The sequence below is a fragment of the Phoxinus phoxinus genome, assembly GCF_949152265.1.
Source record: "Phoxinus phoxinus genome assembly, chromosome: 15".
NCBI lineage: Eukaryota > Metazoa > Chordata > Actinopteri > Cypriniformes > Leuciscidae > Phoxinus > Phoxinus phoxinus.
The window spans coordinates 32,424,690-32,443,530 of NC_136890.1; the positions used below are offsets into that span (position 1 = coordinate 32,424,690).

Below are 18,841 nucleotides of genomic sequence, written 5' to 3' on the forward strand. Positions count from 1 at the left end.
GAGAACCGTCTGCCTCATCTCCTCATACAGAGAGCCTGTCCTGAACCTGTACTCGTCTCAACAGCATACACTCCCGTGAGAGAAGCATAGAGCGGGCCTTTGACATGCTGAAAACACACTCTATTATCTTCCTGGCCAGAGGTGAGCCGTGCCTTGTGCCTGAGGTTGTTGCGCGCTGCGCTGTGCTTCACAATCTGAGGCAATAAGGGCCGGTGGAGTGATGGAGGGTCTCATCCATGGCACCATTTCCAGGATTCAGCTCTGGGCTCTTCATCCTCAGTGATGATGATGATGATGATATACCAGTCTGCAGAAATTTCAGAATCCTACAAAATTGCACAAACATAACGTGAGCTTAGAATTATAAGGTTCTATCTCCGTTTCTGGGTAGTTCTGAGATATTGAGCATCAAAGTTTTTACATTCCATCTGGCAAAACTGAGATGGAACATTTTTATTTTATTAATAACTACTAACAAAACATATTTTTTTTCAAAAATAACACCACACAGGCATTAATAAACACCTAATGGATCAGATTATGTCAAAAACTCAATTTCGACCAAAAGTGGAGATAGAACCTTATAATTCTAAGCTCACGATAATACAAAAGCAGTCATTTTAACAGCACGATATCATTTGATTTCTGTATTAGGAGTAACAAAATTATCTTACTTTACATTCTTGTTTTGGGTCAAAACAATAATTATATGCATTATCACATAATCATTTCTATATTATGTTGTTGTGTGCTTGTGAAAATATATTTTTCTTCTGAATACCTGCATTCCAATCCTGGCCTAAGACCATGCACGCAGAACACATACTGCACGTAGTTCATGGAAACCACGACGCCTTTGGGGTCAAGGGTGACACATATGGTTCTTCAGATGATCAAGCTATACAGTGCTTTACATGTTATATTAAATGTATTCTTTCATGTATATTTTCTCTAGAGAGCAATGCCATTTCTCTGCCTTTCTTCCTGAGGAGTAAATGTTATCGCTATGTTTTGGTTAACTGGATTGATAATACGGGCACTCTTCAGCCTTGATGTGATGTTATTTGGTGGTGTTCTGTGTGTGTGCGTTTGACTTTCTACGTAGGTCCTGACCATTTGGGACAACAACACACAGACGCATAGGAGGGCGCCTCCTCTAACCTGCGAGGTCATCACAAGACCTAAATCTAAGGAATGGCGACAGCTATCCTAACTAATGGCGATAGATAGGCACCTATATCTGCTCACATGTGTAAAATTGTTTAGGGTTTTATGTTCTCTTAGCCAATCAGATGTATGATGATGCTATGCTTGCCCTTGCAAAATGGTATAATTGGTGTATGATTTTGTGTAAGGTAGAGTTGGCTTGCGACCTCCTCGTGAGATTTTGACGCTCGCTCTACCGATGAAACTGCAAACTATTCTTCTGTAAATTTTTATCTTTTTGATTGAACTCCACGACTCCTGGTCTTCTTTCATCATATCTGGTCTCGGGTCCCTTAACTGTTACCCTAACACTACAATGTACACTGCCTTAGTTAGACTTGATGACTGCAGATACCAACAGGTCGTGTTCCCAATCACTGAAATGTGAATCCTGCTGAAGATACAAGAGTCTCCTGGTCTTTGCTTACTAGTTTCCAACAATACTCACTCTTACCCTTTGATGGCAGCATTCTGCTTCATTGGCCACTCTCCACCGGACCGGAAGCACAAGTGTGTGCTCATCTATCCCTGTAACATCCAGACAATATACATGTTGATTTATACATTTACATGTTGTTGCTGATGTGTTGAAAACTCCCTTTTTATCCAACATAAATGTTCCTCAATTTATCAACAGTACTAATGGACAAATAAAATAGATAGCTTATGTTTAGTTACTTTATGTAGATTTGTTTATTTACCTTACTTACATTTATCTATGTAAGCAGTGTTCACAACAATCAATTCTACACAATAGCATACATCACTCAGATGTCTATTTCATGTTGTGATGTGCTCGTCTGCAATACTTATCAAAAATGTTCCTGTCCGATGTTAAATAGACATTTAGTACATTTATGCATTTGGCAGACGCTTTTATCCAAAGCGACTTATATTGAATTATCCTATACATTTATACATAGGGATGTGCAATCCACTGGGATTGAACCCACAACTTTGCACTGTTAACGCATTGCTCTTACCACTGAGCTACAGGTAAGTATCTTTAACATATATATGGTTTATGTAAATCCACTTTGTAGACGTCCGTGTGCTTACTGGAGCTCCCCAGTTAGCCCCATATGGAAATGTAATATATGTACACATATGAAATATACATATATTAAATATATCCACATATATAAAATATATATAAAACCTATTAGAAAATGGAACAATTGACATATAAAACCAGCCCATATATATTATGTATTATGTATTTATAATAGTGTTTTTTTTATATATACATGTAACATATATCATTATCAGTTTTCATAGAATTTGTGTAGTGTTTATTTTGTTTTTATGAGCTGGTCAAGAAGAGGTAAAATAATAATAATAATACATTTTATTTATTTAAACTTGATTTATTCACTTATCTAACTCTGTGGGATACGGTGAATAAGCTAAAGTCCCAAAAAGTTGTCGTGTTCCTCTAAGCGTTTTTCACGTTGAGCGTAATTGCAAGAAATAAAGTCGGAATTGCAAGATATGAACTGGCAATTCTGACCTTTTTTCTCGCAATTGTGAATATCTCCCAATTCTGATACTTATAAACTCTATAGAGTTCAGTTCAGTAACGTGACTGAAAGCTATTTGTGTTGGTTTAAGGACTACATTTAAAACCCCTGTTGTTTGTGTGTGTTCGTATGGAAGAATGGGGGTGAGTGAATCAGGGGTTTGGGGTATGTCAATCAAGAATGTGACAGTGCGAAAACGGTTCATGTACAGTTACTGTATGTATTTATTTATAAGGCAAATAAGCATAAAAAATCTAACTGTATATTACATAATGTACTTCTCTAAGCCCGGATAAGTTGAATTCACTTAAAAAATTATAGGAAACCGGTTGCCTTAAAAACTTTAAGTAATGGGTTATGAAAACTTGAGTGCATTTAACTTAAATGTATGAAAGTTTGGAATTATTATTTTAAGTTCAAAACACTGAATGCCATGTTGATTTCACTTACAATCTCTTGTAATATCAATTGCCTTTTCACATGAACTCCACTTACTAATTTAAGTTGAAGTAACTAAACCATAAGTGGGTGCAGTAGACAAATCAAGTTTACATCAGTAGACTTTACTGAAAATCATTAATTCACATTAAAAATGTTTTGAGTATAGGTGTACTATCAGGTACCCAGCATGCATTGCAACAAGAAGCTTTTCATTTGAGTGTCACCATTGTTGAGATTGATTCATATGCTGATTGTGTCACGATAAATACGGATGAACCCAAACGCAAACAGGATGTATAACAAATAGTTTATTTACTAACAAACTATGACTATGACTAACAATAACTAGACAATACTCGGGAACAGGAAACTCACAGGATATCACAAGGTCTCAAAACTCACAATGATCACAGAGAGGTAAGGATCACAATGAACCGACACAAGACAGCAAACACAAGGAGACTAAATAGGAGAACTAATAAAGGGAACAGGTGATGCTAACTAGACAATCATGACACACGGGGATAACAAGGGGGCGGGGTAAAGTAACGACACGAGCACATGGCCCAAACCAAAGACCATGTGTTGTACACAAACATGGGTCTGCCATGATCCTGTCTCAGAACTAGAGAACTCAACGACTAGAGGACAGAATCATGACAGATTGTTGATGTCTATGTGTGACAAAATAACATGGCATTTAAAAAAAAATCTGCATAATGTTTTTACAATTGTTCAAATTATAACAATTCTGTTGGATTTCCTGCTGTAAAAATCACAGGACTTTCATATCAATCATATGGTAAGATGCAGACAATAAGAGATTAAACTCTAGATGAAATGATGTGATACTGACTTATAATCTTTATTGATGACAACATCAATATGCAGTCACTGGATCAGTTTACTCTTGGCGTTTTTTGCTACAACATTTGTGCCTTGTAAACACACAGATAAAGCAGCCAGAGAAAAACTAATGTTCAAATGTCAAGGGCAAGAGCCCAACTAAAGCCAACACTTATCACCATTATACAAATCAAACAATAATTCATCAACATCTAAACCTCTGTTAATTCTCAATAATAGGCCTGTGGTCGTCCCGCCAGGTGTAGAGGCCCGTGGACGCCTTGGGGTCTTTTCACGTGACCAGGCAGGTTTCTGAGTTAGCCCCGTCCCCTTCCTTATGAAACTAAACATACCAAGTTATCTCTGCTAAGATTAGTGCAATGAATCTTTCAGCTAAATAGTTCAAACAACTAATGTTGTTTAGTAATGATAGCAGGTTTTTACTAAACATAAAAGAATAAGTAATGATCACTTGTAAGTTTACTTAGAAACAAAATCTGGGTTTACTTTGAACTAACAGACATTTACATAACATTTGACCTATTGCAAAGAAAAAGTGGTTTATAACCATGAGGCGTGTCCTTGTAACGTTAGTGTAATTAAACAACCATTAGCAATGATAATCAAAACCCCTGTATGAAATATCACTGTTTGTAACCAAATCTGATGTAGAATGATAATGATAATGGGAGTGTCATTAATTAAGTGGGGTTAAAACCCCTGTTGTTTGTGTGTGTTCGTATGGAAGAATGGGGGTGAGTGCACATATTTTGTTGACCGTGTAAACCTGTAAATAAAACAACATGCAAGCATCAAAACATGTCACAGAAGTTATTCCTCCACTCTTTATGGATTGTTTTTATGTGCCGCTACATCTGATATGACCTTAAATTAATTGAAATACCATTCATAAATATCATGAGCTTCTTTATATTCTCGGTGTCGTGCTATATGGTCACAGGCGGTGCAAATTGGCAGAATAAACTCTTGGTTTTGTTGTATTAAATGAGGAGTTGGAGAGAGATATTTCCTCCAGTTAAAGAACCTGCGATAAGCTTCTTCGTCCTTGTCCAGCTGAAGAAGATATTCTGCTAGTGACTTTGCATCTGGAAAGTCATTCACATGAATGAAGGCATCGCCGGGAACAAAGTTTTCATAGTTTTTTCTGGGAGGACCGAGAACCACAGGGACGGTTCCTGCAGCAAGCGGCCCGTTTATCTTCTCAGTGATGTAGTCCTTGTGGACGGAGTTCTCAAAGGAAAGGTAAAACTTGCAGCTAGCTAGGGTAGGATAGTATTCGTCATAACCAAGAAAGTTTGAATAAGCCTTTCCGAACATATTTACTTGGATGTATTTGCTGAGTTCTCGGTAATACTCGTTCCTTGTGCCGACACCTGTTGAGGGAGCATTGTTACTCACAATCCAACACACCAGTTTGTCCTTTTTGGGAATCACAAACTCCTCATCTGGCTTCTTCCTGGTCTTTAATTTCAACCGTACAGGAATATCAGCATCATGTCTGTAGCTGAGAGTGAGATTGAACAGGTTCTCCAGACCTGGTATCTTCTGAGTGTTGGTCGGTGATTCGACATGAAACCAAATCCACCTCTGGAACGGAGGACGAGGAGATGGAGGAAGGTTGGTTAAGTCCCAACTGATGGCTTTGTGAAAAATGAAGATAGCGTCTGCATTGCTAGTGAGAGATCTATCATCCGTCAACTGACAATTATCAATATTGTAAATTTTTTTGCAGTCACTGAAGTCAAACCTGTAATTTTCAGGCCAGACCCATAGCAGAAGAACAGGTTTGTCTTCTGAGAAGCTTCTGTTCTCACCAAAATAATTTCCAAAGTAATGTTTCGGTTCACAGTTGTTTGGAGTTGAGGACACGTAGTAGACGATAGTCAGAGAGGCGAGACCTGCAAATGTCAGTATAGTAACCAGACGAAGCACTGAAAATCCTTTGATATTTAGGCTTGACATTTTGTGATCTAAAGAGAATCATTAAAAGAAACTGTTCAGTCTTGAGCACAGCAATAAAATAACAACAACAACAAAAACTGTTTCAATAAAAAGGCACGTAGAATCAGTTTCTGGTTAAATATTAATTATTTAATTAATTCGTTTCTCACACTGACTTAAATACAAGATACTACAATAAACACAAGATACTACAATGGCTGTAACGTTTTTTTTTTTTTTTTTGTTCATGCCATTTTTAGTAAATAAGTTTATATTTAATGATTTTTTTCAATACATCAAATAATATTTAATTAATATTCATAAATTGTACACAAAATCATCTTATTTGCTTATTAAAGCCATTGTACATTTGGAATGAATTTAGGTAACACAAATACTCACAATTACGCCCCTGAGAGAAATTGGCAGTTCTGTGTCACTTAAAGTTAGCGAGTCCAACAAAAGAGGATTACACGGATGTGAGTTTCTGCAAGAAAAAGGTACAAACTGAGCTGTGTTTTAAACCAGTTTGCACTCTTCAAGGACCCGTGCTTGCAGGACCAATCATAAACCAGTATGCAAATGTTAAAGTAATATTTTTCACATTTTCTGTGGGTGCAGCTGTATTTAAAACAAACCTGATTAACTAGTTTGAGTAATTATAGTTTGAGTATTAAACGTCTAGTTTTTTTTTAAACAGGGCTTGACCAGGACAAAAGGTTTTCACACACACCCGAAGCACACGCCCAGAAAACACACTGAACTGAGTTCACTTTCTCGTCGTCTTGCACTCGAATGGACAAATGGTAGCCTATCCTACCTAGTAAATAGGGTTGCAAGATGAATTAAAATCGAACCGAAATCGTAATTTGACTTTTTATTTAATTTTAAATATTTAATTAACTAAAGCCTATGTATAGCCTATACAGCGTTTTACTGAAGAGCGGCTCTGTGATTAGTAAATGCTGGTTCATGCAAGTTTGCTTTTGTTTGCCATCTCTGAAAGCACTGCAAGTTTGTGTCACTTATAATGTGCATTTGAAAAAGCAACTTCTTCACAAACTTGTAATGCGAAGAGTTCATAAACCTGTTGTCCAACAAAAGACACCGTATAATAACATGTTAATGTTTGAAATGTCCTTTTGTAAACTGATGTGTCTTCTTATCACATAATGAGACAGACAAATATATTATTAGTAGCTATTCGGTGAGATTAGCATTGCATTATAAATATAGCCTAGGCTACTTTAAGAAAATAGCCTAAGTGCGCGCTCTCACTTTCATCACTGCCGTGATCAGTAACGTCAGTCCTATCGATCCAGAGACTATAAACTGGATCACGAAATGTACAGATCCATCCTCGAGTAAAAATGAGGATAACAATTCATGATTTTAAAATTCATGAAAGTAGGCTATATCTCCTGTGTGTAAATACCAATGTCTAAATTGTTGTAGAGTAAACTAAGTTCAATTCTGAATGGTGCACAAGCCTGCTTCCTGTGATGTTTAGTGCTTTAAACACAATGCATCCGCATGACAAAGGTCTCATGTCATGAATGCCCAGTCATGCACAGCAAACCACACAAAGTCACGAAATACTTGTAGGGGAAAAATCATGAAAAAAGCTGTGTGTTTTCTGGACATTGGATATTGCACAACTCAAACAAGCATTCAACAGCGCCGTTGTATGTTGACAGATATACAATGGGGAGGTTGAATGCTTGTTTGAGTGGTACTATTTTCCAGAAAACACACATAAGCAGGGGTGAGCGGGGCACAAACTAACGCGGGGTTAGTTGTAACACATGGTTTAAACATTTCCACACATGCTAGTTACAAAACGTACAGTATTTACTAGTTGCCATATCAACACTATATATAGAAAAAAAGTGGCCTTGTTAATTATCTTGTTTGCTCCTTTTTATTTATTTTTTGCCTTATATATAAGCCCTCGGTTTCAATCTGGTCCTTGTCCTGTAGCTATTGATGTTGTTTTGAGAAGTGTTGTGAAGCTTGTCTCCCTCTATTTCCCTGAAGTAAATTGGATTAAAGATTGTTCTCCTAGTTTGTTAGACTTTGTGAGCTCTCCACCCTTACAACCAATAACACTGCGTTATGTGCCCAGCTATTAGAACTGTGTTATTTTTTTGACATTGGAGATGTAATTTACATCAATTAGGCCTACTCTTAATGAGCTTTTTGAGGAGGCGGTGAGGAAGCAGAGTTTAAAAATCCGAATCATGTCCTTTACAGTGAGTATGAGATGATGCCCTCGGGCAGAAGGTACAGGTTACCAAACTGCAGAATGAATAGGTTTACATTTTCATTTGTACCACTCTCTATAAAAATATTGAATAACAACAAATAGGGTGTGTGGGTGCAATGAGATAAAGAGGCTACTGACTACAGCATGTGTTAATAGAAAGTGCTAGGAATGTGGGATGTGGTGTGTAGGTAAATTATGGTAAATTATGTGTAGGTAAATCATGTTATGTGTTATGTATATTGTGTTGCATCTGTTATCTCGAATGCCTAAAATGAATTTCTCCGTCAGGAGACAATAAAGGCTAATCTAATCCAATCTAATCTAACTGTGAATGACTCCTGAATTCCAATTCAATAAATGAAGCAAAATTGCAATTCAATAAAAAATGGAATAAATTCATATACATATTTTAAGTGAAGTGTTTATCAAATGAAGCTTTCAGTATATGTATTATTTGATTACTTTGAAATGAAAATAACATTGGAACACAACTAATTAAACAACATTGAGGGGGTCATTTATTTCAAGAATTTGATCATCATCTATATTTTAGATCAAAATGTATGCAGGGTTGAGGGGTGACTAGTTAGGCCTACGTGTAATTAAATTATGTTATTAAGTTACTAAATTAATGTAATTGTATTTAGTTGTATTGCTGAGGTAAAATGTGTAATTCAATTTGTTACTAATCAAATGAAAAGGAAATTGATAAATGCATTGATAAAGCAATCAAAATAAAGTAATCCAAACAACATTTACAATGGGTAACTTATGGGTAATGGGTAACGGTAAGCAATTGCATTTTTTCAAAGTAACTGTTAACCATTACCCATAGGTTACCCATTGTAATGTGTGTGCACTCTCACATACATTCCTAACACTGAATGTAGCCTATGTGAGATTCAACACATTCTTTCTGTTGTGTGACTGTGTGGAATTTCTTTGAAATGCCATGAATTTAATTCCAATTCCTGTCATTCCAATTCCAATTCCAATTCAACTTCCTGTGGGGCGGAGTCAATTCAATTCAAATTCCAATTCATGAATTGAATGGAGGTCAATTCTGAAATTCTGAATTTTGCACAAGCCTGACAGGAAAGCTGCAAGTTAGTTGCTTACTCAGGCCACAAGATGGAGCCAGCCATGAGGCAAGAAAGCTATGAAGGCACTGATACACATGTGTGGCTATTCTCTACAACTTCCACTGTCCCAGACAATGTGACATTACACTGTGAAACAAAACATAAATGTGACTAGAATTGCCATCCAGTTTGAGTGACTATGGCAGGAGTTATTCACCAAATATTAATATTGCTCAGCCTTCATAATTAATTAGTATTTTGACTGAAAATATTATGTAAAACGCCCCCTTTCTTAAACAAGTTTGCTTCATAGATCAACAGCTAAATGAACAGACTGTAGTTTTTAATCTCTAAAAGTAAACGGCAAGTAGTGTATCAACATGTATATTGATATTTATTTCAGGAATGTCCACAATTTTTAACAATTATATTTATACATATAACATATAACTGCCTTGCAAAACAAATTATGTTGTAATGCATAAATAAATAAACAGAAAACCCTAAATAAATATTAAACTTATGAGTATATTTATGTAGTGAAATATTTTCAATAAATGCATTAAAAGCCACTATGTTTTATCATTGGGTCACCTAACCACCTTCCATCAGTGAGCTAATTGTGCTAGCTAGCTAGCTATAATGCTTACTTGAGGTATTTTTTTTCATGTTTTGTTCAAATATTTAGATTTTACCACCTAGTTGTACTGTATTAAGTGCAAAACAAATGATTTGATGGACATAAATGTGTTATAGTAATTATGATAGAGAGAAACTATGCCCCCTGGCGTTTTACCCCACAAGCTATGACTTTTTAAAAAATTGTTTCCTTTTTTAAATATAATTAACGTATGCTCTCAAACTACAGACTTCACTATTCATTTATCATACATCACTGAGATATCCTGCAGAACAATATTCTCTTAAACACTTGTTTACTAATATCTGAAAATAATATCACTTATCGTGTAATCCTCTTCACTTCAAATACGTCGCTGGTGTCAGCTCCTCCATAGAGATTTGTATATCCCCATTGTCAACGTAGTGCATAGGAACAGTAAAAATGTATCTTGACTTTCTCTAATGGTTATTTTGGGAAAAACAGGTGGGGGGGGGGGTTGTACCCTACCATGGTTTCAACACAGTAACTGTAGATTTACTGTGGTATTTGTAGTTAAAGCAAAGTACCCACAGCACTTACCATAGTTTTACCAGAGTAACCGTCGTTTTACTGTGGTATTTGTAGTTGAAACAGTAACACAACACTTACCATGGTTTCACCACAATAATCACAGGACTTGCCATGCCTTTAATACCTTTTTTGTAATGTTATTGTAATTAAAAAAACATTTTTTTGTCTTGCAGTTACTTCAGATCACATGCTCCGCATCTCCATCTCCCACAACAACCTTTAATCCATCAGCTCGTTTAAGAGGCCATCTCTCGCAAAAGCTCACTTACTGTCTGTCTGTCTCTCGGCTTTCTGAACTGTACTTTATTTACACATATTTTTGCTCTCTTTCTTTCTCTTCTTCATCATGGCATATTTTTCAAAATCTAAATTTGACCAATTCTGTCAGAAAGCTGATTCAACAGGGACCTTGAACTCAAAGCTCCCAGTGCTGATCTTGAAGAAGCTTCCAGCGAGGCTGAACAAGTCCTTCAAATTAGGTTATGTTGAACACATTTAGTTATAACTGATTTGCTTTAATAAATGTATCCTTATTTTATGTGTTATTAACTTTCCTTAAAGTCCTTCCTCTCAAAATTTTTGGTCACGGATCATTTTTAACACACTGTCTCAACATGTATATATGTGTCTTTGTTTCAGCTGAAAAGGAAGTGCTGTCAAGGGCTTGTTAAACCTGTCTTTGTGGAGAGGGGTGAATTCGGCCATCTTGTGCGTTTACAGACAAAAAGCTGCGAAGGCAAACATTTCCAATGGTATGTCTGTGTTTATCTTAACCCTTGATCGAACATTACTGCAGTTACATTTTGCACAGCATTTGATGTTTCTTAAACTTTGTTTTACATACCACACGGCCCCATCAGTAAGAACCCCTAATAAAGAGCCATGTCGAAGTAGTGATAATTCATACAATTTACCAAATGTATTTCCTGTGAACAAAACCTCCACCATCTCTGGCCTCAGACCCATTTCTCTTTAGTCTGGGCCACGCGAACTGACCAACTGCGTGAAGACGGACCTGAGCATTGAGTGTGTTCGGTGCCAGCTATCGGCTCCTCTACCTCTTGATGTAGTTTCTGTACAAGTAGAAAATAAGAACATAACAGAAGCAGTCATAACAAATCAGTAATGTATTTACAACTCTTTAGTACAACATGCCTATTTCTTCATCAACTGGCGTCATCCTCTTCCAAACAATCAGACAAAACAATTAATAACTCCAGAAAAATATTTTGGGTGAATATGGTCCAGGTGTCAGTAGTACTCACCATATTCAGTCATTTCCTGCCCAAACACCAAAGATGATGGCATTTGCTCATTCTACACTGTAAAAAAATATTTTCATGATTTGTTATCACAACTTTTTATCTTTTGTCAAATCAACTTCGATAACTAATGTGTGAAGATAACATACTATTTTGAGTTTCTGTTTATTAAACCATTCTTCTTCATTGTATTAACTCAAATTTTTAATTACAACGAACTCAAAATTTTAGGGCAACTTGCTTTTTTAAGTTAAACCAACATTTGTTTTTACAGTGGAGCTATATACAAATATGTATCAGTATCTAGATATCTATGGATATATGAGATGGCCATGTTTACTCCTCATCCCCAACAAGACCATGGTTTGCCTGGCTTGCACCATTTCAGCTGTAAAACAAGAAATATCTACTGACCCCATGTTTAAATACTATTGTTGTTTAAACACATACATTAAGACAGGAACTGAGACATTAATGAAGAGAAATATGCAGAGAAAGGCAGAATTGTGGCCGTGGGTGTAAGTTTTACAAAATGAGAGAAAGGCGGTATTAGAAAAAGCTGTATATCTTCAATAGCATGCTATATTAATATATTTATTTCTTTAAAGATGATTACATGCTGCCAGTATTGTTGTAAGCTGTTTAAAGTAAGCTTCACACCAAGGATGTGTCACGAATCTGGTCCATGCACTTCCGGTTGGTCACCACCAGAGGTCACCAGCTCACAGCATGGACTCTTGCACTCACTACAATCCCATCATTCACTGCATTGACAATCACGATGTGTGAGCGTGATTAGTGGAATCAGCTGTGTGTTGTCAATGCAATGAATGATGGGGATTATTGGAGCCTTCACGTGCTATGGTAATTATGGTTAATACTAATACCAAAAGCCGACGTAGAAAATGCACATGAACACCCCGTCATGTGGTATTTTCCACTGGGCAGCTCGTAGAATATTTTGATGCACGAGTTGCCGAGATGAGATAACCTTTGACCTTTTGAAAATGTAGTAAAGGAAATATTAGGTTAGTAGCTATGCTTCACATAGACCTAGCGTTTGCAGCTAAAACAGAAATATTAGCTCTATTAACTACTTGTCCTTAAACAAATCTCTACTATTCATGATCTAGAAAATATACAGCATATTATTTACCGTTTGAGTTTTGATAAATCATCTTCTTGCAGTAGTAGATGACTTAAGCAATCTAAAATTGTTAAGGTCTGGATCTGTGAGTCCATCTTTTCCCTACATTACGACAACAAAAGCAATTGAACACAACACACTGGTAAATACCAGTTCACAAGTGGAAAATATCATCTTTTCCAGCACGTGAAGGCTCCATGAGTCACACCTGAGAACTATCTCACACTCTTAAAGGATTAGTTTGCTTTTTAAAAAACTTTTGCTGATAATTTACTCACCCCGATGTCATCCAAGATGTCCATGTCTCGAAAAGAAATTAAGGTTTTTGATGAAAACATTTCTCCATATAATGGACTTCACTGGGATCCAAACGGTTCAAGGTCCAGATGACAGTGTCAGCGCCGCTTCAACGGGCTTTAAACGACACCAGACGATGAATACGGGTCTTATCTAGCGAAACGATCGGTCATTTCAAAAATAAATAAAAAAGTTTACGTTTTATAAGCACAAACGCTCGCCTTGCTCTGTTCTGTGATGCGCGTTCGTGACGTCACGTAATACGCAATTACGTTGTAAAGGTCACGCTTCTATGAAAAGTAAAAAATTTCTGTCCTGACGAAAATGTTCTTTTAGGCTTTTTAATATTACAACACCAGGATACGCACACGCAATGGGCATTTTAAACGATAAACTGACACAAAGACATTTGAATATGTGTATATGGTCCTCCTTCCGCACATTTGTAAACACTGACTCGGTGAATTCAAAGTAATTGCGTATTACGTGACGTCACGAACACGCATCACAGAACAGAGCAAGGCGAGCGTTTGTGCTTATAAAACGTAAACTTTTTTATATATTTTTTAAATGAGCGATCGTTTCGCTAGATAAGACCCGTATTCATCGTCTGGTGTCGTTTAAAGCCCTTTGAAGCGGCGCTGACACTGTCATCTGGACCTTGAACCGTTTGGGACCCATTGAAGTCCACTATATGGAGAAATGTTTTCATCAAAAACCTTAATTTCTTTTCGACTGAAGAAAGGAAGACATGGACATCTTGGATGACATTGGGGTGAGTAAATTATCAGCAAAAGTTTTTTTTAAAGTGAACTAATCCTTTAAGCCTTGGACTGGCCGAATATTGTATTGCGTTATAGCACTCCCTTAAGTCAAGTCAAGTCAAGAATATTTGTATAGCGCTTTTCACAATACAGATTGTATCAAAGCAGCTTCACAGTATTAAATTATAATAATAATAAAACGTCCATGTTTGGTAATGCTAATCAATAGTATTATTCATTGATTAATTAAATTGAATATCCCCAACTGAGCAAGCCAAAGGCAACAGTGGCAAGGAAAACTCCATCAAGTGTTAGTGTTAGGCTTCTCTACAGAGCCCAACCAGTGATCTTAATCTTGCCTTGTCTTGTCTTGCCTTCCTGGATTCTCCCTTAGCCTAGCCCTTTGGACCCTTTGTTTGCACCTCGTTTGGATTATTGCTGTTTACCTGGATAATCTCTCTTTGCCTTGCCCCTGTTGGATATTGTTCGCCGATCGTCTACCCACGCTTGCTCAGGATTACTCGGTGTCATGCCTCTGCCATACCGGTTTGCTGTTTCTTGATCTTGCCTGTATTATGACCATGTTTTGGAATAAATATTGCATATAGATCCGCACGTCTCGTCTTGTTCATAAACAGATGTGTTCAATACAAATCACCATGTAGAAAGATATCATACTGTTGGAACAAGAAGAGACAGCGTCAATATGTAAAGGTTAATAAAGAATACAATGGACTTAATATTATACATGTTCTGATATAAACAGTCATTTGTACGAGTACTCTTGTACAATATCATATGAATTCGCTGATTTGGTAAATTGTATGAATTATTACTATTACTATATTGCATGGCTCTTTATTAGGGGTTCTTACTGATGGGGCCGTGTGGTATGTAAAACAAAGTTTAAGAAACATCAAATGCTGTGCAAAATGTAATGCAGTAATGTTCAATCAAGGGTTAAGACAGTGGGACTCATTTTCAGCCCTGGAGTTTCATACCTTGACCGGCCCACTTTAGTTCCCGACTGACTAAAAATAATGTAATTAAACCCTCAGTATATAAGTCTGCAATAGTGCACTGTTCTGTACAGCCTTGTAATTCATTGTATTTTTCAAAAATATAATTTTCTATTCAGTGCAATATCCGCACACAGGGTTTTATAAATACAGAGGGGCCAAAAGTGATCTGGCTAGGGGGTTCGGGGGCATATTATTTTTCCACTGTCATTGGCAAAGAACTTATGTTTATCTGTGTTAAATAGGAATCCATTGTAATAAAGTTATTCTTATTTTGGGCACAGTATGCAATAGGCTATTGCTCTACCTGCTCTCCATTTCTCACCTCTATCTCCTTCTCTCAGTTTCTTTATCTTTACCTGTAAATCTCCCCTTCCCGAAGCTGAGCTTTGATTGATAGTCTTTGCAAACTGATTATTTATGACGGCCGTTAAAAACTTCTATCGTTTTCACAAATTCGTTTAATCAACTATTTGAGAAGAATGTTCAACCGCTGGTCGATAAAACAAAGTTAGACATATCTAGATGGACTTCACTTCCTTTGTGTCTTGTGGGTCGCATTAATCTAGTTAAAATGGTTATTTTACCCAAATTCCTTTATCTTTTTCAGCATATTCCAATTTGCATTAACAAGTCTTTTTTGACTAAATTTGATGGTATTTTGCGTTCATTTATCTGGGGAAACAAACCGGCGCGACTCAAGAAATCAGTTCTTCAGCTCCCCAAAGCTAAAGGAGGACTTGCACTTCCCAACTTTCAACAATATTACTGGGCTTGTAATATTAATAAGATTCTTTATTGGAACAATTCTGTCCACACTGATAAATGTCCCCCTTGGGTCCATTCAGAGATTGTCTCAACGAAAGGCACTTTGTATTCTGTTATTTGTTTTCAACTTCCCTTAGCTATTAGTAAAATATCAACTAATCCAATTGTCACTAACACTATCAAAATTTGAGTCCAGTTTAGGAAACATTTTGGTTTACAAAGAACTTCTATTCACACACCTATCTTAAATAATCATCTTTTTTCCCCATCTTGCTCTGACCCTGCTTTTCGAATCTGGTCAATTAACGGACTTGTCGAGCTGAATGATTTGTATGAAGATGGGGTGTTTGCATCCTTTCCGTCTTTGTCCGCCAAGTACAATCTGCCCAATAGTCATTTGTTTCGTTTCTTTCAGATTAGACACTTTGTTCAGAAGCTGTTTCCCCACTTTCCCAACCGTCCGCCTGAATGCCCTCTTGATAATTTTCTCACTTTAGGCGCAGGTCAGAAACATCTAATTTCAGTTATTTACAACTTAAAGGGGTCATGACATGAGAAACCAAATTTGCCTTGATCTTTTGTTATATAAGAGGTCTTTGTACCATTAAAACGTCCTGCAAGTTGCATAGCTTAAAACTTCCTCCCCATTATAAACGAATCATTTATTTAATCAAGCTTAAAAAAAGTCAGGTCAAGTTAAAGGGATACTCCACTTTTTTTGGAAATAGGCTCATTTTACAACTCCCCCAGAGTCAAACTGTTGAGTTTTACCATTTTCGAATCCATTCAGCCGAACTCCGGGTCTGACGGTACCACTTTTAGCATAGCTTAGCATAGATTCTGATGAGTCCAGTAGCATTTCTTTCAAAATGACCAACGAGTTTCAATATTTTTCCTATTTAAAACTTGACTCTTCTGTAGTTAAACCATGTACTAAAATCGACGGAAAATGATCATATTACACCTGCACCCATGGTACGGCCGCACAGTTCCTTGATTCTTACGCTGGAATGAGAGTAGCTCCTAGCCATATAGGCTTGAAAAATCGCAACTTTTCATTTTACGTCGATCTTAGTACATGGTTTAACTACAGAAGAGTCAAGGTTTAAATAGGAAAAATATTGATACTCGGTCATTTTGAAAGAAATCAGAATCAATCAGAATCAATGATCTATGCTAAGCTATGCTAAAAGTGGGACCGTCAGACCCGGAGTTCAGCTGAATGGATTCAAAAACGGTAAAACTCAACTGTTTAACTCTGGGGGAGTTGTAAAATGAGCCAATTTCCAAAAAACGTGGAGCATCCCTTTAAACCTGCTGTGATGGCAGCTCCTGTTACAGCCTCTGACCACCAGGGTGAGCTTTTTCAGCCACTAGTTGAGTTTGGTTCTCAGTCTTCCCACTGTGATTTTTCAGCCTTTATTTCAGCTGTAGTGTCCCTGGAAGATGGCAACCAAGATCTTAAAGGGGTATAATGTCCTTTTCACAAGATGTAAAATAAGTCTCTAATGTCCCCAGAGTGTGTATGTGAAGTTTTAGCTCAAAATACCCCAAAGCTTTTTTTATATAGCATGTTAAAGTTGTCACTTTTTGAGGACGTCACATTACGCTAAATAGAACCCAAGCGCAGACAGTAACTTTCACAAATCACGGTTTATTTACAACTGGAAACAAAGACCCACAATGGGGCAACTAGACTTGACAATAAAACAGAACTGGAACATTCACAGACAGACCACAATACTCGCAGAACCGAATGTTAACAAGACGAACCAGCACTGAGGAACAAACACCGGGAGCTTACATAGAACACCTAATTACAAAGGTACAGGTGACACTGATGAACATCAATACTAACGAGGGAACAAGGATGGTAAGGACACATGGTCACAATCACAGGTGAGGCTAATACAACATTTACTAACATGGAAACGAGGTAACAAGACAATGCAAACACAGTCAAAACAACCAGCCATGTGTTTGCACATAAAACAAGAGTCAAATACATGACATAACCTCCTCCTTACGGAGTGGCTACCAGACGCTCCACATGGGACATAACCAACTGTTAACTAGACATACCAACAAAACACAACAACATTAACAGTGGCAAACACAAAAATATAACAGTAGGATCAGGATGACAATAAAAATAACACGAGGGAGTAAGGGGGTGGGGGGTGGGGACAAAATAGTTTGTAGGTGGAGGCCCAGAGTAGATAGGTGGAACAAAAGTCCTGGATTCACTGGACATGGGCACTGATTGAGGACACGAAAACCAGGCAGTTCTGGGTGGAGACACATGAGGTACAGTCTTGGGAGGGACAGGTCGGGGCACAACAGGAACAGGGGTAATCGGGGAAACAACCGATGTTGCTGCAGCAAGCAGAGGAGCCGATACAGAACCCAAAACTGGGGGCAACGGAGCTGGGACAGGAGGTACCACAGACGGCTCAGCGTGGACATTCCTAGACTCCATAGCTGGGACAGAATTGGTCTTGGTCACTCTCCCATTTACCTCAGCGTGGACAGTCCTAGACTCCATAGCTGGGATAGGGCTGGACTTGGTCACTCTCCCATCTACCTCAGCGTGGACCAGACTGACAGAAGCAACCTGGGGCAGACAAACAATAACTAGACTTGACAATAAAACAGAACTGGAACATTCACAGACAGACCACAATACTCACAGGACCGAATGTTGACAAGACGAACCAGCACTGAGGAACAAACACCGGGAGCTTACATACATCGGCACTGAGCCGGGAAGGGACGGAGATGGTGAACCTGACATCTCTTCCTCCTCCTTAACCGCGGTGCAGAAGCCATAGCCGGACCTAAGACCGGTACCAGAATCCCCGCAATGTCCGTAGCAACAGCTGAAGGACCTTTTGTAGATGTCGAAGTGGCGAGAACATGGTTGCCAAGCGTTGTCGTGGCTAGGACGCGACTCTCCTGGATCGCTGGCAATGCAGAAACTGACAACGGAATCTTGCCCCTCATGTCCTCGATGGTCGACTGCCACCATCGCTCCTGGTCACCTAACTGGCGGAACAAGACATAACCTAT

At 37.7% G+C, this 18,841-nt stretch overlaps 1 protein-coding gene across 2 annotated transcripts; it reads right to left on the bottom strand.

Moving 5' to 3' along the window:
- Positions 1 to 3,461: 3,461 nt before the first annotated feature.
- LOC307011889 (4-galactosyl-N-acetylglucosaminide 3-alpha-L-fucosyltransferase 9-like) lies at positions 3,462 to 6,553 on the bottom strand. Of its 2 annotated transcripts, XR_013800512.1 has the most exons (3): positions 6,378 to 6,553; positions 3,998 to 6,004; positions 3,462 to 3,879 (listed from the first exon to the last, which is right to left on the bottom strand). XR_013800512.1 is itself a non-coding variant. In XM_079637964.1 (2 exons), exon 2 carries the CDS (start codon positions 5,994 to 5,996, stop codon positions 4,905 to 4,907), a length of 1,092 nt encoding a protein of 363 aa, XP_079494090.1. In that variant the 5' UTR covers positions 5,997 to 6,004; positions 6,378 to 6,484; the 3' UTR covers positions 3,464 to 4,904. The 2 variants fall into 2 exon arrangements, 1 of the variants encoding a protein (XP_079494090.1); XM_079637964.1 differs by having other exon boundaries at positions 3,464 to 6,004; positions 6,378 to 6,484.
- Between the last annotated feature and the right edge of the window lie 12,288 nt (positions 6,554 to 18,841).

Bases quoted from the DNA above. Each gene is read 5' to 3' on its own strand.
- LOC307011889 (XM_079637964.1), bottom strand. From the start codon at position 5,996: ATGTCAAGCCTAAATATCAAAGGATTTTCAGTGCTTCGTCTGGTTACT.